General features: G+C 43.9%; 2 protein-coding genes across 4 annotated transcripts in view; both read left to right on the top strand.

The window, feature by feature from the left end:
* The first annotated feature begins 528 nt into the window (after positions 1 to 528).
* On the top strand, positions 529 to 10719 carry LOC115188435 (glucoside xylosyltransferase 1-like). Of its 3 annotated transcripts, XM_029747294.1 has the most exons (9): positions 529 to 654; positions 689 to 1535; positions 2778 to 2913; positions 4198 to 4384; positions 5610 to 5741; positions 5976 to 6227; positions 6429 to 6552; positions 8906 to 9078; positions 10410 to 10716. In XM_029747294.1, exons 2-9 carry the CDS (start codon positions 1532 to 1534, stop codon positions 10575 to 10577), a joined length of 1176 nt encoding a protein of 391 aa, XP_029603154.1. In that variant the 5' UTR covers positions 529 to 654; positions 689 to 1531; the 3' UTR covers positions 10578 to 10716. The 3 variants fall into 3 exon arrangements, with proteins under 3 accessions (XP_029603154.1, XP_029603152.1, XP_029603151.1); XM_029747292.1 differs by lacking the exon at positions 529 to 654 and having other exon boundaries at positions 688 to 1535; XM_029747291.1 differs by lacking the exons at positions 529 to 654; positions 689 to 1535 and having other exon boundaries at positions 2582 to 2913; positions 10410 to 10719.
* The window catches only part of LOC115188433 (glucoside xylosyltransferase 1), a 601934-nt gene continuing 577449 nt past the window's right edge, over positions 617 to 25101 (top strand). The window contains exon 1 of the mRNA XM_029747290.1: positions 617 to 688. The gene's annotated coding sequence lies outside the window, so the exon portion shown is untranslated. The remainder of the gene's footprint in view (positions 689 to 25101) is intronic.

Genomic DNA, 25101 nt, shown 5'->3' with positions numbered 1-25101 from the left:
CCGATCCCTAGACCTTGGCCTGGATCCCCTAGACCTTGGCCTGGACCCCTGACCCCTAGACCCTGGCTATGACTACTCATGGCTTAACATAGGCCACTCTAACCTCACTCCTCTGTCCTCAACTCGGATATGTAATGTTATCTCTGGACTTGCACATTTACTGTAGTACTAGCTACAGGTTATAGCTAGATCAACACATTTAGCAGCTACAGGTTACTGCTAGATCAACACATTTAGCAGCTACAGGTTATAGCTAGATCAACACATTTAGCAGCTACAGGTTATAGCTAGATCAACACATTTAGCAGCTACAGGTTATAGCTAGATCAACACATTTAGCAGCTACAGGTTACAGCTAGATCAACACATTTAGCAGCTACAGGTTATAGCTAGATCAACACATTTAGCAGCTACAGGTTATAGCTAGATCAACACATTTAGCAGCTACAGGTTATAGCTAGATCAACAAATTTAGCAGCTACAGGTTATAGCTAGATCAACACATTTAGCAGCTACAGGTTACAGCTAGATCAACACATTTAGCAGCTACAGGTTATAGCTAGATCAACACATTTAGAAGCTACAGGTTACAGCTAGATCAACACATTTAGCAGCTACAGGTTATAGCTAGATCAACACATTTAGCAGCTACAGGTTATAGCTAGATCAACACATTTAGCAGCTACAGGTTATAGCTAGCACTCTACTACCAACCTTGAGTTGTGGTTTGCTTTTGGACAAAAAAACACCACAATCTGAAGTCTTGTTTTAATGAAATTTCTCTGATTAACTTTAGGTCAATTTAACTGACTTTTAAAAACTATTTTTTGAAACCTGTGTTCTAAACATGAAGTAATGTCATTACATTTAGCTGATCTTAGCCTATTGTACAGCTCTGTTTTAATGTGTTATAACATCACGTCAGTGTTAGTATCCATGTCAACATCGGGACATTCAACCTCCTGTCCAATGAGAACTGTCGTGACATGATGATTATGGTTCAGAGTTCTTCAGTTTGTGTTGCATTATGGGAGAAAACATGAGGTACATGCGGAGAGGATTGAAAACCTATGGGTTCTCTTTTGGTACTTGTCTCTCAGTTGTAAAGTGTCATTTATTGATTGAATGTGTTGGAGACTGAATTGTATTGTCATTGACTCACATCAGCCGGGACCTGGTGTGGTTTTATCATTCATGAGAAAATATTCTTCAAAACAACGTCTGTTTTTGAATTGTGTCCGTTTTAACACCACCACAAATGGTACTGTATCACAACATTCACTGTTACATTTTCTATTATTTGTTTTGTTTCTACCAAGCTTTGCTGTTTAGAAATGTATGGACAACTTGGTTGATTACATGGTTCAATGTCTATAAAGAAAGATATAAATAATGGCATTATGTATTGGAAAAGAGTTCTGCTTTCTGTCTGTTGTCCATGTTTCTATAACAACAGGGTTCTAGACTTTAACGGCTTGTCCTGGATATGAACCAGGGTTCTAGGGAACGTATGTTTGGATGGTGACCAATAATGGGTAAGTAGTGAAAGCAATTCTAGCCACAGTGTTTAACTGACACAATTGGCATGTACAGTATTCACACACCTTGACTTTTTCCTAATTTTGTTACAAAGGGGGATTAAAATGGATGAAATTGTATTTTTTTTGTCAATGATCTAGATAAGTATTCAACCCCCTGAGTCAGTACATGTTAGAATCACCTTCCTTCCTCTCTGGCAACTGAGTTAGGAAGGACGCCTACATCTTTGTAGTGACTAGGTGTATTGATACACCATCCAAAGAGTAATTAATAACTTCATCATGCTCAAAGGGATATTACATTTCTGTTTTTTTATTTTATTTTTACCCATCTACCAATAGGTGCCCTTCTTTGTGAGGCATTGGAAAACCTCCCTAAACTTTATGGTTGAATCTGTGTTTGAAATTCACTGCTCGACTGAGGGACCTTTCAGATAATTGTTTGTGTGGGGTTCAGAAATGAGGTAGTCATTCAAAAGTCATGTTAAACATTGTTATTGCACACAGAGTGAGTCCATGCAACTTATTAGGTGACTTGTTAAATACATTTTTACTCCTGAACTTATTTAGGCTTGCCATAACAGGGTGGTTGAATACTTATTGACTCAAGACATTTTAGCTTACATTTTTTTTTATTCTACTTTGACATTGTGGGGTATTGTGTGTAGGCCAGTGACACAAAATCTAAATTTAATCCATTTTAAATTCCGGCTGTAACACAACAAAATGTGGGAAAGGTGGTGTGAATACTTTCTGAAGGCGCGGTAGGTAGAGTAGACCTATCTTTTGTCTGGCCCACTCCGGCGGCTATCAAGGATGGAAAGCCAGCCTTTTTACCTACCGATAGCGCCATCTAGTGGATAACCTCTAACCCACATCAAATACAATGCCGTTTCGTTTATTATAGGCCTACAATTAAAACATAAAAGTAATATCAGAAGGATGCTCTCATATTTCCTCATGAATGTGGTTTTGAAAAGCATATTTATTGTGTAGCCTACTTCTCAGAGTCACACACAGACCGGGGAAGGGATTCACTGTTATTTACACTCCTCCCTTCCCCCAATGGTTCTCACAGAACGGTGTGAATGGTGGTAGCCAGCTTCGTCCTGTGTCATGACTGACTTTTGAAAGCGCTTTTACTTTTAATAATGCGGCGTTACATTCGTGCATTCCTCGTGTGCATGTTGTTTGCCGTGTTCTCGGCCTTGTACGTGTATAGTAAACTATTTTATTCAGATCTGTCGGTCGGAGGAGGACTGGGTCGGAAGACTTTCCTCCATCGAGCCGCGGCCTCTCAGCGAAGCGACATTGGACAAGAAACCAGGCGAGGGCCGGACGAAACAGGCCCAGGCGATCAACACTGGTACACTAGGTAATAGTTACACTGCTTATTATATAGCTCGATTGTAATACACTTCAAAAGGCTTGACACAAAATGAATGCATAACTTTCTTGGTGGAAAAATAATTTCCTCTGCAGGTAATGTATTGGAATGTGCACCATTGACATGTGTTCTCCACGATAGTATCAGATGAACGGGTTTTTCATCAAGTTGCCTCTGTGAAACAAATATACAGTGACAAGACAAATTGTAACAATTCCTCTGGCTAACTTGTTGCATCCTTCCCACTTTCACTATGGTCATGGACACTGTGTACTTGCAGTTCCAGCCCTAACAACTACATTAGGATCAAAGGCTCGCAAAGACATGTACATATAGCAAAACAAGCTCAATATAGCACGGATGAACCTGTAATAAAGAAAATACGGGTTTTTTTCTGCGGGAAAGTTAACTGGTCGAATTAGGTTCAATAACATATATTTCTTCGTGACTTGACGTATGAGAGATTTCCACAACATAAAGAGTGACACCTCTTTATTTTCATAGCTGATTGGTTTCCCGTCACCCTTTCACCAACCCGTTGGGGTGGTGCTGGCTGACCTAGTAAATACGAATGTATTCTTAACTGACTTGCCTAGTTACATAAATACTAGTTACAGATGTCTTGACAACACATGTGGGCATCAGTCAGTAGTCTACACCAGAAAGCACGGAGTAATAATAATCGGAAAACAGTTTGCAGTTGTTGAAATGGAAGTTAAATCTCTGTTGGCCAACTTCAGTGGTCTCTGCTGGATTGCTAAGCAACAGGATGTGCAATTAAACGGGTGTTTATGGCCTTTAACAGTTTGTTACAGTCAACAAACTAGTGTGAATGACAAACAAGAGAATCAGGTTGCCTTCTCTTCTGTCCTACAACAACTTTTAAATGCTAACCTTACTGCTTTGTCTCTTCAGTCAAGCAAGGGATCTCTGTCGCTATTCGGTTTAGCTGGTGGTGACAGGCATCTGGTTTGCTGTGTGATGAGGAGAAGAATAGCCTTTTCAAATCCTCTCTGGCCCTGTCAAATATTCACTTTAGATATGAGACTTGGAAGTTGGGAGAGAGAAGGGGAATGACAGGGCAATAGAGCTGTTCGTCTGGCAAGAGAAGTCTACAAGCAAGCCCCCCTCCAGGTTTGGAAGAGCAGAACAGCGTTCAGTGACGTGTCTGAACCAGTTGGTGAACCTGGCATAAATCATTGACCTACGGTTTTAACCTTTTAAATGAAACAAACTTTGATTTAACTCTAGCGTACTTCTGTTTATTTGCAGGTACATCATGAGGGAAGCAGAGGGCCGTGATTGGACGGCGGCACCCATGCACCTGGCTGTAGTGGCCTGCGGACAGAGACTAGAGGAGACTCTCACCATGCTGAAGTCTGCTGTTATGCTCAGCATCAAACCACTGTGCCTACACATCTTCGCTGAAGACCAGCTGCACGCCAGCTTTATAGAAGCTGTGAGTTGGACTGGATGCACTACTAGTCCTATAGCTTGTGATTGGAGGCATAATAATGTGGTAGTAATGAGGTGTGATTGTGACAATGACGATGTAATATCACATGCCCTAATATAATAATGTAATAGCATCTACATCACAACTAGAATATAGGCTTCAATAAAGTCCCATTTGGTCCGGTATACATGATACACACAGAGTAGGAAACACTATGAACACTGCTCTTTCCATGACATAGACTGTTAAAGCTATGATCCCTTGTTGATGTCACCTGTTAAAGCTATGATCCCTTGTTGATGTCACCTGTTAAAGCTATGATCCCTTGTTGATGTCACCTGTTAAAGCTATGATCCCTTGTTGATGTCACCTGTTAAAGCTATGATCCCTTGTTGATGTCACCTGTTAAAGCTATGATCCCTTGTTGATGTCACCTGTTAAAGCTATGATCCCTTGTTGATGTCACCTGTTAAAGCTATGATCCCTTGTTGATGTCACCTGTTAAAGCTATGATCCCTTGTTGATGTCACCTGTTAAAGCTATGATCCCTTGTTGGTGTCACCTGTTAAAGCTATGAGCCCTTGTTGATGTCACCTGTTAAAGCTATGATCCCTTGTTGATGTCACCTGTTAAAGCTATGATCCCTTGTTGATGTCACCTGTTAAAGCTATGATCCCTTGTTGATGTCACCTGTTAAAGCTATGATCCCTTGTTGATGTCACCTGTTAAAGCTATGATCCCTTGTTGATGTCACCTGTTAAAGCTATGATCCCTTGTTGATGTCACCTGTTAAAGCTATGATCCCTTGTTGATGTCACCTGTTAAAGCTATGATCCCTTGTTGATATCACCTGTTAAAGCTATGATCCCTTGTTGGTTCAACTCAATATTATGAATGTGTTCCTAATGTTTGATATAGTCCGTGTATAACCTAGACCCGGGGCGTAAAACTAATTCCATGGAGGGCCCAGCTTCTGCAGGTTTTAGTTTTTTCCTTTCAAATAAGCTCTAGACAACCAGGTGAGAGGAGTTCCTCACTAATTAGTGACCTTAATTCATCAATCAAGTACAAGGGAGGAGCGAGAACCTGCAGCCACTCAGACCTCCGTGGAATGAGTTTGATGCATGGCCTAGAGGTTATCTATCTTGTCTATAAACTTTTGAGTATTTACCTCTTTTTAAAACCTCTGTGTAATAACACATGTCTGTTTGCTTTGTTCTGTGTTTAGTTAGAGTCGTGGCCAAGTTCGTTCCGCTCCAGGTTTAACTACACTCTGTACCCCATCACCTTTCCCCATGAGAATGCTGGAGAGTGGAAGAAGCTCTTCAAACCATGTGCTTCTCAGAGACTCTTCCTACCTGTGAGTTTCATAGCTGGAGAAATTCTATTTAGTTTAGTTAAATATTAGCATGATGATGGTTTCCAGTGCCTCAAAATAATATCTTGGAGTGACTGTAAAAGTGTTACTATTAATGTCTACACTAACTGGATTGTCTGTTTTCTGATTCTCTCGTCTTCAGTTGATCCTAAAGGAGGTGGACTCAGACATCTTGTTCCTGGCCTCTGACCTCTAACCTCTGTTTCTGTCCCCCAGCTCATCCTAAAGGAGGTGGATTCTCTAGTCTACGTGGACTCGGACATCTTGTTCCTCCAGCCTGTCGACGCTCTGTGGTCCCTGCTAGCTCACTTCAACGCTAGCCAGCTGGCCGCCATGGCGCCGGAGCACGAGGAGCCACGCATCGCCTGGTACAGCCGCTTTGCCCGCCACCCCTACTATGGCAGGACGGGCATCAACTCTGGAGTCATGCTCATGAACATGACACGCATCAGGGCCACACACTTCAAGGTAATATAAACTTCGACCAGCAGAGGTCACCATTGCAATACAGTCAGATATAATGTCATCCAGAGATGGGAGAATCGAGATTTTCTACAATCATTTTATCCCTGTTGAATGAATGACAAACAAAACTCATAAAGATGTTTGCACAGGCTCTTCGATTTTCCACTTCAACAATGTCCTCTCTGTCCTGTTCTGTGTGATCAGAATGACATGACGTCAGTGGGTCTGAGGTGGGAGGAGCTGCTGATGCCCCTACTGCAGAAATATAAACTAAACATGACCTGGGGAGACCAGGACCTGCTCAACATCATCTTCCATCACAACCCTGGTGAGACTCACAGCTCAGCACCTTATTACACCACATGATGAGTCACATGACATATAGACAGTGTATATGGTTGTTATAGTAGAAACATCTTCCATCACAACCCTGGTGAGACTCACAGCTCAGCACCTTCCTTATTACACCACATGATGAGTCACATGACATATAGACAGTGTATATGGTTGTTATAGTAGAAACATCTTCCATCACAACCCTGGTGAGACTCACAGCTCAGCACCTTCCTTATTACACCACATGATGAGTCACATGACATATAGACAGTGTATATGGTTGTTATAGTAGAAACATCTTCCATCACAACCCTGGAGAGACTCACAGCTCAGCACCTTATTACACCACATGATGAGTCACATGACATATAGACAGTGTATATGGTTGTTATAGTAGAAACATCTTCCATCACAACCCTGGTGAGACTCACAGCTCAGCACCTTCCTTATTACACCACATGATGAGTCACATGACATATAGACAGTGTATATGGTTGTTATAGTAGAAACATCTTCCATCACAACCCTGGTGAGACTCACAGCTCAGCACCTTCCTTATTACACCACATGATGAGTCACATGACATATAGACAGTGTATATGGTTGTTATAGTAGAAACATCTTCCATCACAACCCTGGTGAGACTCACAGCTCAGCACCTTCCTTATTACACCACATGATGAGTCACATGACATATAGACAGTGTATATGGTTGTTATAGTAGAAACATCTTCCATCACAACCCTGGAGAGACTCACAGCTCAGCACCTTATTACACCACATGATGAGTCACATGACATATAGACAGTGTATATGGTTGTTATAGTAGAAACATCTTCCATCACAACCCTGGTGAGACTCACAGCTCAGCACCTTCCTTATTACACCACATGATGAGTCACATGACATATAGACAGTGTATATGGTTGTTATAGTAGAAACATCTTCCATCACAACCCTGGTGAGACTCACAGCTCAGCACCTTCCTTATTACACCACATGATGAGTCACATGACATATAGACAGTGTATATGGTTGTTATAGTAGAAACATCTTCCATCACAACCCTGGTGAGACTCACAGCTCAGCACCTTCCTTATTACACCACATGATGAGTCACATGACATATAGACAGTGTATATGGTTGTTATAGTAGAAACATCTTCCATCACAACCCTGGAGAGACTCACAGCTCAGCACCTTATTACACCACATGATGAGTCACATGACATATAGACAGTGTATATGGTTGTTATAGTAGAAACATCTTCCATCACAACCCTGGTGAGACTCACAGCTCAGCACCTTCCTTATTACACCACATGATGAGTCACATGACATATAGACAGTGTATATGGTTGTTATAGTAGAAACATCTTCCATCACAACCCTGGTGAGACTCACAGCTCAGCACCTTCCTTATTACACCACATGATGAGTCACATGACATATAGACAGTGTATATGGTTGTTATAGTAGAAACATCTTCCATCACAACCCTGGTGAGACTCACAGCTCAGCACCTTCCTTATTACACCACATGATGAGTCACATGACATATAGACAGTGTATATGGTTGTTATAGTAGAAACATCTTCCATCACAACCCTGGTGAGACTCACAGCTCAGCACCTTCCTTATTACACCACATGATGAGTCACATGACATATAGACAGTGTATATGGTTGTTATAGTAGAAACATCTTCCATCACAACCCTGGAGAGACTCACAGCTCAGCACCTTATTACACCACATGATGAGTCACATGACATATAGACAGTGTATATGGTTGTTATAGTAGAAACATCTTCCATCACAACCCTGGTGAGACTCACAGCTCAGCACCTTATTACACCACATGATGAGTCACATGACATATAGACAGTGTATATGGTTGTTATAGTAGAAACATCTTCCATCACAACCCTGGTGAGACTCAACTCTCAACACATAGCTGTTTAACACCATTCAATATGATTTTACTGCTGCAGTTGAATTATTTGTTACTTTTATTTTCTATTTTATACTTAACACTTTTAATGCATTGTTGGTTATATGCTTGTAAGTAAGCTTATTTTTTTCACTGTAAGCTCTACACCTGTTGTACTCGGCACGTGACAAATAAAATGTAGATTTGATTAGAAACATGAACCTTTTAAATGTAATAGTTGTGGCAGGTATCCCAACTTCAGCCCTGCAGGGCAGCAGTGTATTGTCTTGCCTTATTGTTTACCTGGGTAATAAGGTGTGTGTCAAGATGATCAACTAAGCTCCAGGGCGATAAGACAAGCAGAAGTATTGGATTGGTGCCCCTCTAAACTAGCCCTTGTCTCTCCCCCTCCAGAGTGTCTGTTGGAAGTCCCCTGCCACTGGAACTACCGTCCAGACCACTGTATCTACGGCAGTAACTGTGGCTCCGCGGAGGAGGAGGGTATCTTTATCCTGCACGGGAACAGAGGAGTGTACCATGACCTCAAACAGCCTGCCTTCAGGGCCGTCTACGACGCCATACGACAGGTAAACTAAACCATCACAGATCTACGACGCCATATGACAGGTAAACTAAACCATCACAGATCTACGACACCATACGACAGGTCAACTAAACGATCACAGATCTACGACGCCATACGACAGGTAAACTAAACGATCAAGGATCTACGACGCCATACGACAGGTAAACTAAATGATCACAGATCAGTGTAGTCTACGACGCCATACATCAGGTAAGCTAAACGATCACAGATCTACAACCCCAAACGACAGGTAGGCTAAACAATCACAGAGCAGTATTTCAGCCCGCCTTCTGGGCCGTCTACGATGCCATACGACAGGTAAACTAAACGATCACAGATCAGGGTTTCCAGATGGGAAAACAACTTGTTTTTCATTGATTGTGTATTAGGTGTGTAAGGAAATGGTTGTTTGTGCGTCCAGACCAGTTCTATGCAGATCTCCACAAGTTTCAGTGTTGAGTGTAACAGATTTCCTTATAGGGATGTGTTCTAACTGATCAAAGTTGTTTTAATGATATCGACTACACTGGGCATTTGTTTAATGACATCATCAATGTCCAGGTTTGTATTGCTTTCCTATAACTAAGGATCGAGCGTCCATCAGAAAGATGTCTGGTCAATATTGCGTCCTTGCCTCTTAGTACATCTGACACACACACACACACACACACACACCTCATACATAATATCTGAGAGTATTAAAGCCACAGTTAAACCAAGGCCCAGGAAAGAGCAGTAAAGTTTTAGTGCTGATGGTACATGTAGAGGCTCAGTCTCCACTGGCACAGTGCTCCGTCATCCTCATAAAAACAACACACACATTGGAAATGGAGCTTTATGACCGGTGGGGGGGGCTTAACTTTTAGTAACCCAATATCAGGGACTAAACGGAACGAGAGGACGTAAAATAGTAATCCCCTTTGATTTCCTGGGAGTGCTGTAAAGGTACTTCCATTATTGGGAAGAGGAGAAGACTGATTGTGTAATCTGTAGTTGGACTGAGGAGGATAATAAGGTGGGATTTAACCATGTTGAGGCTTTTATCTCTACATCACCTCAGCAGCTTCATGGACATTTATTCCACTGAAAAGAAAGGTTGGACGTTTCTTACGCTTCATACAACTATTAAAACATGTTTCACTACCCGTCTATTTGATCACACATTAAAAGCATGCACTGATGTGAATTGTACTGATTGTAAGTTGCTCTGTATAAGAGCTTCTGCCAAATGACTAAAATGTAATGAATTTCTGGCCACAGCTGTAGTAGATATCTAGAACTGTGGACTTCACATGTAGTGCCTGTTTGGTAACAGAATGTTCTATTTCTCAGTACTCATTTAGGGAGGATCCTGTGAGCTCTCTGCTGGTCCCACTGGAAGAAGAGCTGTTGAAGACTACCCGTTCATACTGTGGTAAATCACATGTTCTGTTTACTAAGAGACTGGCTCACAGCCTGGCCAACGTCAACAGAGATGCTCAGCGTCCACATGGACGGTAGTCTGATGTCCTGGGCCTCTATGCTGTCCTATAGTGTTGTCATGGTCAGAGAGATGGTAGCCTGGGTCCTGTTCATTAGAGCACACTGTAGCAAAACTTTTTGCAACGGAAAACTAAAATTGGTGTTTCTTATTGGACAAGTTGAGCTAGTGCCTACTCTGTTTCATTCCGTCGTCTTCTGTTTCATGACTACTTGGCACCTACAGTGTCTACAGCTACATGGCGGAAGGAATTTATTTATATATTTTTATTTAACTAGGCAAGTCAATTAAGAACAAATTCTTATTTTACAATGACTGCCTACCCCAGCCCAACCCTCCCCTAACCCGGACGACGCTGGGCCAGTTGCGGGCCACCCTATGGGACTCCTGATCACGGCTGGTTGTGATACAGCCCGGGATCAAACCAGGGTCTGTAGTGACGCCTCTAGCATCGAGATGCAGTGTCTTAGACCGCTGCGCCACTCGGGAGGAAGAGACTACATGGACGTTGGTGACTTCATATGCTGGAGATACATGCTGTGTGTGAAGAATGACACCGCTGTCATCACTACAGACCCCATATCCTGTTCAGCGTTTCTCTGGTCATAGTCATCTGTATAGTAGGCTATATGGCATTTCCAATGCTGATGAGGCTCTTCTTTAATAGTGCTGTCTGCTGTATTCAAGAGGCCTTGCTATCCATATTGGAGAATTTGCCACAAGGGTCTTATCCGGCCTGCAGAACATGACTAAACTCAGCCTTTCTAAGCTAAATGGTACCTCTCCTATTGACAAAGAGCTACTCTGAGTCTTCTGCCATAATGTGAACAGCATAGTGCCATGGGAGAAGAAGGCACAGACCGGAAGCTATTTTGGAGTTATCAAAAATGCACTTTTTTTAATGCCAGTCTTTCCTCTTTATATATTAAGATAAGTGGAACAAGATGCGTATTAATGTGAGTTCTGGATGTTTTCACTTGTTTATTGTCATTCTTTAGTTTTTGTGTCAATTTGTTTACTTCAGAAATAGTTACAACCAGTACTTCTCTTTGTGAAATGTTTATTAGATGTGGTATGGAAGAAGCCGTCCATACTTTCTGCACTGATCTGTTTCATACATATTTTTCATACATTTCTTAGTCTTTATTACTTTGGTGGTTTGGGCAATTCCATCCTTAAAACATGCTGGGACGTTGTCTTTGAAGAAGCACTTTGTTCTGCAGTCAGTCAGTTTTCATTTATTGTGCAGACGACAAATTGTTTGCGTTGTGTTGTTTATAGCTAATACCAAAGTTTTTTGCACTGTTGAATGTATATTGGAAACATTGACCGTGAAAACAAACAACTTCCTTCTGTCTGTCATAGAATGATCTTGAAAATGTTTAGTCATTTTTACAATCCATATCTTCCTAATGTTTACTTGGTGTATTTTTGATGTATAAACAGGTAAATGCAGTATATTTTGTACCAGAAAGGTAGCATGCACCTTTTTGTATATGTCTGTCACTGTATCTTAACCAACACTAATGTATTCTGTTCAATTAAATCCAGTAGTACACAATATGATAGCTTGCCACCAGATGGCAGCATTTCTGCATCATGAACAGCAGTTAGCTGGACTAGAGGAGAGACTGTCGGGTTCACCGATTACATTGAAGGGGATTCATGACTAAATGTGGGACAAATATACACAGTTAACAAAATGTATGGTTCAAAATATCTATGCAGCAATAATGTTATGTGGTGCTGCCTGTGCAGTTTAGATGGGAGTCAATCTGTCAATAGATCAAGTATAAATACTTTATGATTGTCCCTACAGTTAACAGCTACGTAGTGGAGGTAGTATTTTACAACTATTCACTATGTCAATATTAATGCCTGATATTCCCTGCCATCACCCTAATAACTCTTGTGAACTTGTGCTTGGCATGCGGCTTGGCTATTGTCTCTGTTGATTGTGTCATATCACCTCAACTTCAAGCAAACGATGGAACAAACTCCTAACCGCCCGCACCGTTCCTTATTAGATTATCAGATTTCCACTGATACTCAGCATCTTTTTCATTTATTCTGCGGTCAGGGACTTAGATTGATGGCATGTTTCTGTAGCTGCTCCTCACAGATCAATATAACAGTAAATACCCTATGACCTGGCCATCTGGGGCCCTGGTGTCTGTCTCTGCTTTGAGCTGCTCATAAAGTGCAACTGATGGACCGTTAACATAACGCTGTAGGGCGCCCGTCTCTACTGCCATGGCATTGGCAATATTGAATGGTGTTATAGTGTAATGCACCTTCCCATCTATATATTCATGGGTCCATCCCAAATACCACCCTATTCCCTATGTAGTGCACTACTTTTGAGCAAGTTCCTATGGGCTGTGCTATGGGCCCTGGCGAATGGTAGTGAGGTGAATGGAAGTGCACTAAATGAGGAATAGGAAGGGAAAGGGGTGTACCCTGCATTCAACTGAAATGTGTCTTCCTCATTTAACCCAACCCCTCTGAATCAGAGAGGGGTGGGGGGGCTTCCTCATTTAACCCAACCCCTCTGAATCAGAGAGGGGTGGGGGGGCTTCCTCATTTAACCCAACCCCTCTGAATCAGAGAGGGGTGGGGGGGCTTCCTCATTTAACCCAACCCCTCTGAATCAGAGAGGGGTGGGGGGGCTTCCTCATTTAACCCAACCCCTCTGAATCAGAGAGGTGAGGGGGGCTTCCTCATTTAACCCAACCCCTCTGAATCAGAGAGGTGAGGGGGGCTTCCTCATTTAACCCAACCCCTCTGAATCAGAGAGGTGAGGGGGGCTTCCTCATTTAACCCAACCCCTCTGAATCAGAGAGGTGAGGGGGGCTTCCTCATTTAACCCAACCCCTCTGAATCAGAGAGGTGAGGGGGGGCTTCCTCATTTAACCCAACCCCTCTGAATCAGAGAGGTGAGGGGGCTTCCTCATTTAACCCAACCCCTCTGAATCAGAGAGGTGAGGGGGGGCTTCCTCATTTAACCCAACCCCTCTGAATCAGAGAGGTGAGGGGGGGCTTCCTCATTTAACCCAACCCCTCTGAATCAGAGAGGGGTGGGGGGGCTTCCTCATTTAACCCAACCCCTCTGAATCAGAGAGGTGAGGGGGGGGCTGCCTCATTAAACCCAACCCCTCTGAATCAGAGAGGGGTGGGGGGGCTTCCTCATTAAACCCAACCCCTCTGAATCAGAGAGGTGAGGGGGGCTTCCTCATTTAACCCAACCCCTCTGAATCAGAGAGGGGTGGGGGGGCTTCCTCATTTAACCCAACCCCTCTGAATCAGAGAGGGGTGGGGGGGCTTCCTCATTTAACCCAACCCCTCTGAATCAGAGAGGGGTGGGGGGGCTGCCTCATTTAACCCAACCCCTCTGAATCAGAGAGGGGTGGGGGGGCTTCCTCATTTAACCCAACCCCTCTGAATCAGAGAGGTGAGGGGGGGCTTCCTCATTTAACCCAACCCCTCTGAATCAGAGAGGGGTGGGGGGGCTTCCTCATTAAACCCAACCCCTCTGAATCAGAGAGGGGTGGGGGGGCTTCCTCATTAAACCCAACCCCTCTGAATCAGAGAGGGGTGGGGGGGCTGCCTTAATCGACATCCAGGTCTTGGCAACTGGGGAACACTGCTTTGTTCAGGGGAACAGTGGGTTAACTGCCTTGTTCAGGGGAACAGTGGGTTAACTGCTTTGTTCAGGGGAACAGTGGGTTAACTGCCTTGTTCAGGGGAACAGTGGGTTAACTGCCTTGTTCAGGGGAACAGTGGGTTAACTGCCTTGTTCAGGAGAACAGTGGGTTAACTGCTTTGTTCAGGGGAACAGTGGGTTAACTGCCTTGTTCAGGGGAACAGTGGGTTAACTGCCTTGTTCAGGGGAACAGTGGGTTAACTGCCTTGTTCAGGGGAACAGTGGGTTAACTGCCTTGTTCAGGGGAACACTGGGTTAACTGCCTTGTTCAGGGGAACACTGGGTTAACTGCCTTGTTCAGGGGAACACTGGGTTAACTGCCTTGTTCAGGGGAACACTGGGTTAACTGCCTTGTTCAGGGGAACACTGGGTTAACTGCCTTGTTCAGGGAACACTGGGTTAACTGCCTTGTTCAGGGAAACACTGGGTTAACTGCCTTGTTCAGGGAACACTGGGTTAACTGCCTGTTCAGGGGAACACTGGGTTAACTGCCCTTGTTCAGGGGAACACTGGGTTAACTGCCTTGTTCAGGGGAACACTGGGTTAACTGCCTGTTCAGGGGAACACTGGGTTAACTGCCTTGTTCAGGGGAACACTGGGTTAACTGCCTTGTTTCAGGGGGAACAGTGGGTTAACTGCCTTGTTCAGGGGAACACTGGGTTAACTGCCTTGTTCAGGGGAACACTGGGTTAACTGCCTGTTCGGGGAACACTGGGTTAAATGCCTTGCTCAGGGCAGAACAACAGATTTTTACCTTGTCAGCTCAGGGATTCGATCCAGAAACCTTTCGGTTACTATTCCAACCCTCTAACCACTAGGCTACCTGCTGGTTACTATTCCAACCCTCTAACCACTAGGCTACCTGCTGGTTACTATTCCAACCCTCTAACCACTTGGCTACCTGCTGGTTACTAGTCCAACGCTCTAACCACTAGGCTACCTGCTGGTTACTATTCCAACCCTCTAACCACTAGGCTACCTGCTGGTTACTATTCCAACCCTCTAACCACTAGGCTACCTGCTGGTTACTATTCCAACCCTCTAACCAGGCAGTGCCATTTTGTATGCAACCCATCCCTTTACTGCTGTGGTGTTAGTCTGATTCATAACGTGACAAAGCTTCATTTATCACTTCATCTATAAGAGCTTATCAATTACTTTGATTGACCTTTTGTGGTCAAACGTACCAAGTAACACCCTCGTTCCCAGGGGATGAAGACAATGGGAGGGGCTTGAGCACAATGTTAGAAATTCAATATTTTCTATCAGCTCGTTTTTACTTCCCTGAAACTCTTAAGTTTTATATCCTCATAAATAACTCTGATTTCATTTCTGGCCAGGGGTTAGGGATGGAGCTGGTTCAGATAAATACATGACCTCAAGCAGTCAGTACCGCTGGTCAATGTTCTAGTAGAGGGAAGTACGTGTGTATGTGTTATTATCCATCTAAAATAAACCTATCATTTTCCATGGTTGACAAGGTAAGGAGTTTGTCCTGTGGAAGCCTTGGTTATCTCAACAAGAGGTTGTCCTGTGGAAGCCTTGGTTATCTCAACAAGAGGTTGTCCTGTGGAAGCCTTGGTTATCTCAACAAGAGGTTGTCTATTATTCTGCAGCTTGAGAGTTATCTAGAGATGAAGGGATGAGAGAAGAAGGTGAAGAATACAGAGGGACGGAGAGACCATGAGGTGGAAAATAGAACAGCAGGAAAGGACAAGGCTGTGATACTTGAAAATCTTCTAAAACATCACCAACCTTGTTAACACTTTACATGAAGTTTCCCCTATTACTATGTCGCTAACACAGTAATAACTTAATGACATAGTAAAACCTATGGAACTACTGTCATTACACGGTCATAGGGATGTTATGGAATCAGTTATTCCACAATTGGAATAAGGAATGTGTAATTACACATTCACTTGCTGAAGGTTATTCAACATGTGTAACTACTAATGTTATTGTTCCTGTTCCACAATGTAAGTCATGTTTTGTAATCACACGTTTGAAAGTAATCTGTGAATTACCATATTAATAACTTAAACCTAAATCTGACCTTGTTACATATAACTGCATGTAAGGTTCCATTACCATTGAATCCACATGTAATACCATGTTGATAAATAGACTAGGACCTGGTAACAACAATTGTAACAATGCACACCCTGTCATCATCTAACCCTGTCATCAGCTTACCCTGTCATCAGCTAACCCTGTCATCATCTAACCCTGTCATCATCTAACCCTGTCATCAGCTTACCCTGTCATCATCTAACCCTGTCATCATCTAACCCTGTCGTCATCTATAACCCTGTCATCATCTAACCCTGTCGTCATCTAACCCTGTCATCATCTATAACCCTGTCATCTAACCCTGTCGTCAGCTAACCCTGTCATCATCTAACCCTGTCATCATCTAACCCTGTCATCATCTAACCCTGTCATCATCATCTAACCCTGTCGTCATCTAACCCTGTCGTCATCTAACCCTGTCGTCATCTAACCCTGTCGTCATCTAACCCTGTCGTCATCTAACCCTGTCGTCATCTAACCCTGTCATCATCATCTAACCCTGTCATCATCATCTAACCCTGTCGTCATCTAACCCTGTCGTCATCTAACCCTGTCGTCATCTAACCCTGTCGTCATCTAACCCTGTCATCATCTAACCCTGTCGTCATCTAACCCTGTCATCTAACCCTGTCGTCATCTAACCCTGTCATCATCTAACCCTGTCATCATCATCTAACCCTGTCATCATCATCTAACCCTGTCGTCATCTAACCCTGTCGTCATCTAACCCTGTCGTCATCTAACCCTGTCGTCATCTAACCCTGTCATCATCTAACCCTGTCGTCATCTAACCTGTCGTCATCTAACCCTGTCATCTAACCCTGTCGTCGTCTAACCCTGTCGTCATCTAACCCTGTCGTCATCTAACCCTGTCGTCATCTAACCCTGTCGTCAGCTAACCCTGTCGTCATCTAACCCTGTCGTCATCTAACCCTGTCGTCATCTAACCCTGTCGTCATCTAACCTGTCGTCATCTAACCTGTCGTCATCTAACCCTGTCGTCAGCTAACCCTGTCATCAGCTAACCCTGTCGTCATCTAACCCTGTCGTCATCTAACCCTGTCGTCATCTAACCCTGTCGTCATCTAACCCTGTCGTCATCTAACCCTGTCATCATCTAACCCTGTCATCATCATCTAACCCTGTCATCTAACCCTGTCATCTAACCCTGTCGTCATCTAACCCTGTCATCTAACCCTGTCATCATCTAACCCTGTCATCTAACCCTGTCATCATCATCTAACCCTGTCATCATCATCTAACCTTGTCATCAGCTAACCCTGTCATCATCTAACCCTGTCATCAGCTAACCCTGTCATCAGCTAACCCTGTCATCATCTAACCCTGTCGTCATCTAACCCTGTCGTCAGCTAACCCTGTCATCATCTAACCCTGTCGTCATCTAACCCTGTCATCATCATCTTACCCTGTCGTCATCTAACCCTGTCATCATCATCTAACCCTGTCATCATCATCTTACCCTGTCGTCATCTAACCCTGTCGTCATCTAACCCTGTCATCATCTAACCCTGTCGTCATCTAACCCTGTCGTCATCTAACCCTGTCATCATCTAACCCTGTCGTCATCTAACCCTGTCATCATCTAACCCTGTCGTCATCTAACCCTGTCGTCATCTAACCCTGTCGTCATCTAACCCTGTCGTCATCTAACCCTGTCGTCATCTAACCCTGTCGTCATCTAACCCTGTCGTCATCTAACCCTGTCATCGTCATCTAACCCTGTCATCGTCATCTAACCCTGTCATCGTCATCTAACCCTGTCGTCATCTAACCCTGTCGTCATCTAACCCTGTCATCGTCATCTAACCCTGTCATCGTCATCTAACCCTGTCATCGTCATCTAACCCTGTCATCGTCATCTAACCCTGTCGTCATCTAACCCTGTCGTCATCTAACCCTGTCGTCATCTAACCCTGTCGTCATCTAACCCTGTCGTCATCTAACCCTGTCATCATCATCTAACCCTGTCATCATCATCTAACCCTGTCATCATCATCTAACCCTGTCATCATCATCTAACCCTGTCGTCATCTAACCCTGTCGTCATCTAACCCTGTCGTCATCTAACCCTGTCGTCATCTAACCCTGTCGTCATCTAACCCTGTCATCATCATCTAACCCTGTCATCATCATCTAACCCTGTCATCATCATCTAACCCTGTCATCATCATCTAACCCTGTCATCATCATCTAACCCTGTCGTCATCTAACCCTGTCGTCAGCTAACCCTGTCGTCAGCTAACCCTGTCGTCAGCTAACCCTGTCGTCAGCTAACCCTGTCATCAGCTAACCCGTCATCAGCTTACCCTGTCGTCATCTAACCCTGTCATCATCTAACCCTGTCATGTTTGTTTCTATGACCTGGCTCAAAGGTTATAATGAATCAAGTGGAATGTCTGAACAATGTAGTTACATAGGATATATTGTAATTAGGAACAAGCAACTTCATGTAAAATGAAACCCTGTAGAGTATAACCTTTATAATTACTATACAACCTACAATAGGCTACCAGGATAAATTAGGAAATCAATACAAAAAAATGTAGGAGAAAATTTACATTTGTTACATTGTACTTACAATCTTTAAAAGGATCCGCCCCTTTTATCAATTTTCGCCTGAAATCACAACCCAAATCTAACTGCCTGTGGCTCAGGCCCTGAAGCAAGGATATGCATATTCTTGACACCATTTGAAAGGAAGAACTTTGAAGTTTGTGGAAATGTGAAAGGAATATAGAATAATAAAGCACATTAGATCTGGTTAAAGCTAATACAAAGAAAAAAACAACCGTTTTTTTATATTTTTTTGTGCCATCTTTGAAATGCAAGAGAAAGGCCATTATGTATTATTCCAGCCCAGGTGCAATTTGGATTTTGGCCACTAGATGGCAGCAGTATATGTGCAAAGTTTTAGACTGATCCAATGAACCATTGCATTTATGTTCCAAATTTTGTGTCAAGACTGCCCAAATGTGCCTTTTCAAGTTCAAAACTGTGCACTCTCCTCAAACAATAGCATGGTATTATTTCACTGTAATAGCTACTGTAAATTGGCCTGTGCAGTTAGATTAACAAGAATGTAAGCTTTCTGCCATTATCAGATATGTCTATGTCCTGGGAAATGTTACTTACATCCTCATGCTAATCACATTAGACTACGTTAGCTCAACCGTCCCGTGGGGGGCCCACCGATCCTGAAGTTAACAACTAAATCTGTAATTACAATGTTGATAAAAGGGATATATATGTACCTACCCAGGAGCATATGCTATGATTATATGCCAAGTGTCTAATCATAAGAGTAGGCTGTCAAGGCAGAAAGGCTTAAAGACAGGATTAAAATGAATGAAGTCAGAGGGACATTTTGTCAATATTTGTCAATTGATCATTGAGGACAGGGGCTCATGAAGAGGCCAGGGGCTCATGAAGAGGCCAGGGGCTCATGAAGAGGCCAGGCTACCAGCTTCCCTTCCTCTGTCCCTCCATGCCAACTCCCTCCTTCCCTCCCTACCTCCCTCTGTCCCTCCCTCCATGCCCCCCCCCCCCCATCCTTCCCTCCCTACTCGACTCCCTTGGCTGTGAAGTAAATGTAACATATTTGATAGGATGACTTCTGCACATAGCATTTTAAGTACTTGTCATATGCCATCTCTAGATGTACATGAGGAAATGGATTCTACATGTCCCAGCTATTAGGAACAGGGGATTAGAGATGGAGATAAAACTAACGAAGGGAGAGAGAGAGAGTTTCCTTCATAGATACATGTAAGTTCCAAATTGCACCATATTCCCTATGTGCATGTACTTTTGACCAGAGGCATATGCGCCCTCGTCTAAAGTAGTGCACTATATAGGGAATAGGGTGCCATTTGGAACACACTGTATCTGTTGCTTATTTCCTCCTGATATTGAGACTGGTACTGCAATCAACGGGGCCTCATTAACGCCACTCTGATTATGTTGTCATTGCGTTCAGTGATTATAGGTGGCAACATGCTTTTACATCTAACAGTGTTACTGCCTCTTTCCCCATCATTCAGCGTATGGCTCCCGTGACTCACATAACTTTGTGAATGAAGTCGTCAAGTATTTTCACAATATTTAAAGATTCCGGTGCCTGTTGCAAATCAAAAAAGCGAGTAAGACATCTGTCTTTCCAGAGAGGACAATTATTATAAAATGTCTTGCCTCAAACATTAAATGGAACCAGCTTGAGTCTGCGGTAGTTAAATATGCTAGCCTTGGGAAATATCTTTCCTCTCGTTTGAACCAAGAACCACAGACGTCTGATACAAAGACAAACAGAAGTAAAAATGGCACCTGACTATGAGCGGTAGAATTTCACCCAAGGACAAAGGGAGAATAAGCTCTCACGTCCTTGTTTCAAAGCTTTCAACTTTCTTCAAAAGCTCCAAACTTTCAGCCAAATAGGGCTTTTCAATGTTTTTCGTCTTCAAGGTAGTTTGTGGATCTCTTTGTACAGTGAAAACACAAACCTACGAGAGTCAACAGAACCAATGTTCACATCTATACTCCTCTACATCTATGTTATAGAAGCCATCAGTTCTCCTCAGGTGCCGCTCAAAGCAGAATAGTTTATGTAGGACAGACATAGAATCAAATATAACAAGGCCTTTACAGAACACCAGCACAGAACGTTGCCTTACCGCTCTCCCTCCCCTCAAGGCAACTCAACATTCAGTTTGTGGAAACAGTGAGTGAGGGACAGACAGGGTATAGAATAAAAAAGGAGGAGCTCTTTAAAGAAGACTGTGACCGCATCTCTCCATATCTCTCCATCCGACTCAATAGGGCCCTCGTCAAGTGAACACAACAGAAGTGTTGTGGTGACAAAGAGCAGTGACATCAGAAATGGAGTGACCCCACGCCTCTTTTGTGTTTCACTCTTCCGTGACCATCCTCATCGTTTAACAACACATTTGTCATTACAATCCCCCATCTCCATTCATCCCACGCTCCATCCCTCCTCAACAATGTTTACCTCTGTCGTGATCTGAGTTAAGAGGAGGAGGGGTGGTGGTTCTGGATCAACAGAGAAGCAGCCTATGCTCTTCTCCATCCAGCGACCTTATCGCTCTCACTCTCCTCCACGCTCCCTCTCTCTCCCACCGTCTCCTGTGTGTCTCCCTCTGTCTCGCCTGTGAGCTTTTCAATTAGGTAATTACATGGCTCTTGAAAGGAGGCAGCCTGGACACTGGGGTTCTATTGTGAGAGCACCTGTCCCCCCACAGACTGCAATTACCTGCCATACTAGTGGGAGGGGAGAGGGAGGGAGGGAGGGAGCGGGAGGGGAGACAGGAAGAGGAGAGGAGGGAGAGAGAGTGGGAGGGGAGATGGGAAGAGGAGAGGGAGGGAGGGAAGGCGAGAGCGGGAAGAGGAGAGGAGGGAGAGAGAGAGCAGGACGGGAGACCGGAAGAGGAGAGGAGGGAGAATGGAGGGAGGGAGAGAGAGAGAGAGCAGGAGGGGAGACTGGAAGAGGAGAGAGAGGAGGGAGGGAGAGAGCGGGAGGGGAGACAGGAAGAGGAGAGGTGAGGAAAGAGGTTAGGGAGAGGAGAGGACAGGGGGGAGAGAGAGAAGATAAGAACATTGTGTTGTGTCCACCGTGCTGCCAGCGTCCAGGGAGAGGTGCATTCAGCAGGCCTGGCCTTCCATCAATAGCCCTGGGAGGAAGGGACGGATAGATGGAGGGATGAATGAAGGGACGGAGGAGAAGAGGCAGGGGAAGAAACGGGGATATCCACTGTGGAGGGAAGTGGTTCTGTGTTGTAGAAGAGTATGGTAACACAGAGACATGACAACAGGGGTTTTTTCATCTGTTTGTTTGCTTGTTGACATGTTTTCATGCAGCCTGTTTCTAATCTCTTATCTATCTAGAAGACGTTCATCTATACAGACATGGTATAGTGATGACGACTACAACGTAGCTGTAGCATGCAGAGAAAACAATCCATTTAACAACCATGTTTGATTCATTGAATGTGATCCTCAGCTATTTCTGTGGGGCATTCACTTCACATCTCGTTCAACTCAAACAAATGATAGTCTATATCTTAAAACACACACATTATTCAGTGTGTTAGACTAAGTAATAGTAAATGATCCCCTCTGACAGTGAGAGTACACGGTTCTCTGACTCCCTAGTGTGCTAATTTACACCTGGGTTCACTTTATTGTGCACTAGCTATTGATTTTCCTTGGACACACCTGTAACGTTCTAAAGCTCTGTAAAGTCAATGCAGATGTCTGCCTGCTAGGGAGAGATTGGAGGTGGAGATCTGTGTGTGTGTGTGTGTGTGTGTGTGTGTGTGTGTGTGTGTGTGTGTGTGTGTGTGTGTGTGTGTGTGTGTGTGTGTGTGTGTGTGTATGTGAGTGAGAATTCCCACATAAATGAGCGTCGGGCCTCGAGGGTGGCAAAACATGTCAATACGGCTGCCATGACTGTTCCCATGGCGATAAGGATCTACCTCCATCAATTAAACCGCTTGGACTTCCTGGTTGCAGACAGTGATGGACAGGTTCAATCTGACACATCACCATTAGGTTTTACTCCACATCCATGGGCTTGTCTCATATTACACCATATCCCCTGGCGGTTAAGAGCGTTGGGCCAGTAACGAAAAGTAACTGGTCCGAATTCCTGTGCCGGCAAGGTGGAACAATCTGCCATTCTCCCCTTGAGCAAGGCAGTTAACTCCCAACAACATCTGATCCCCGGGCGTCGATGACGTGGCTGTCGATTAAGGCAGCCCCCCAGCACCTCTCTGATTCAGAGGGGTTGGGTTAAATGAGGAAGACACATTTCAGTTGAATACATTCAGTTGTACAGATGACTAGGTATCCCCCTTTCCCTTCTATAACATCACCTCCACACTGTTGACTACTGAGTGCTCCATTGTCTTTCAGGTTCAAGGTGAATGGTGATGTTTGTCAAACAGGCTCAAGCAGTATGGCTTTAAGAGGAGGTGCTTGTACATCATAAGCATGCATCCCTGATCATGCAAATGAGCTAAATGATGTCAATGGTTAAATGCATTCTAGATGGCATGTTTGGCACTGTGCCAAGCCCCTGTGTGTAATCCAATGCACTCACCAGCGATATCAGTGATGTTATCATGTTTCGACATTGTAATGTTCAGGATGTGATATCGGTCAGATTAATCAGTATCAGCAGCGTCGTTTGACATTGAGGACTAACGAGGTTCTTAACGAGGGGAAACTGGGAAATGGAACGGGCATAATTAGGATAGACCCAATTATCGTCCACATAGAGATTCTGTTTTTAGGGGACTTAGGTCAGCAATGTACAGGTCCTTTTGACTTCTTGAGGGAGGGAGGGAGACAGACAACGAGAGAGGAAGAAAGGTGTGTACAGAAGGACAGAATTCAAGTGTTGGGTTGGTACACTAGGGGACAGTCTCTAGGAGACTGGATCCTATATCCACCTACTGTAGGTAAAGTTAGTGAGGACACATCAGTACTTCAGCTAAAGTGTTTGAGGTCTCCTCAGTATTTCAGTTAGTGTTTGAGGTCTCCTCAGTACTTCAGTTAGTGTTTGAGGTCCCCTCAGTACTTCAGTTAGTGTTTGAGGTCCCCTCAGTACTTCAGCTAGTGTTTGAGGTCTCCTCAGTACTTCAGTTAGTGTTTGAGGTCTCCTCAGTACTTCAGTTAGTGTTTGAGGTCTCCTCAGTACTTCAGTTAGTGTTTGAGGTCCCCTCAGTACTTCAGCTAAAGTGTTTGAGGTCTCCTCAGTACTTCAGTTAGTGTTTGAGGTCTCCTCAGTACTTCAGTTAGTGTTTGAGGTCCCCTCAGTACTTCAGTTAGTGTTTGAGGTCCCCTCAGTACTTCAGTTAGTGTTTGAGGTCTCCTCAGTACTTCAGTTAGTGTTTGAGGTCTCCTCAGTACTTCAGTTAGTGTTTGAGGTCTCCTCAGTACTTCAGTTAGTGTTTGAGGTCCCCTCAGTACTTCAGTTAGTGTTTGAGGTCCCCTCAGTACTTCAGTTAGTGTTTGAGGTCTCCTCAGTACTTCAGTTAGTGTTTGAGGTCTCCTCAGTACTTCAGTTAGTGTTTGAGGTCCCCTCAGTACTTCAGTTAGTGTTTGAGGTCTCCTCAGTACTTCAGTTAGTGTTTGAGGTCCCCTCAGTACTTCAGTTAGTGTTTGAGGTCTCCTCAGTATTTCAGTTAGTGTTTGAGGTCCCCTCAGTACTTCAGTTAGTGTTTGAGGTCTCCTCAGTACTTCAGTTAGTGTTTGAGGTCTCCTCAGTACTTCAGTTAGTGTTTGAGGTCTCCTCAGTACTTCAGTTAGTGTTTGAGGTCTCCTCAGTACTTCAGTTAGTGTTTGAGGTCCCCTCAGTACTTCAGCTAAAGTGTTTGAGGTCTCCTCAGTACTTCAGTTAGTGTTTGAGGTCTCCTCAGTACTTCAGTTAGTGTTTGAGGTCCCCTCAGTACTTCAGTTAGTGTTTGAGGTCCCCTCAGTACTTCAGTTAGTGTTTGAGGTCTCCTCAGTACTTCAGTTAGTGTTTGAGGTCTCCTCAGTACTTCAGTTAGTGTTTGAGGTCTCCTCAGTACTTCAGTTAGTGTTTGAGGTCTCCTCAGTACTTCAGTTAGTGTTTGAGGTCTCCTCAGTACTTCAGTTAGTGTTTGAGGTCCCCTCAGTACTTCAGTTAGTGTTTGAGGTCTCCTCAGTACTTCAGTTAGTGTTTGAGGTCTCCTCAGTACTTCAGGGCGATC

This window comes from Salmo trutta, unplaced genomic scaffold (assembly GCF_901001165.1).
Source record: "Salmo trutta unplaced genomic scaffold, fSalTru1.1, whole genome shotgun sequence".
Taxonomy (NCBI): Eukaryota; Metazoa; Chordata; class Actinopteri; order Salmoniformes; family Salmonidae; genus Salmo; species Salmo trutta.
Note: the sequence above shows the minus strand (reverse complement) of the source record. Positions and strands in the feature narration are given on the sequence as shown.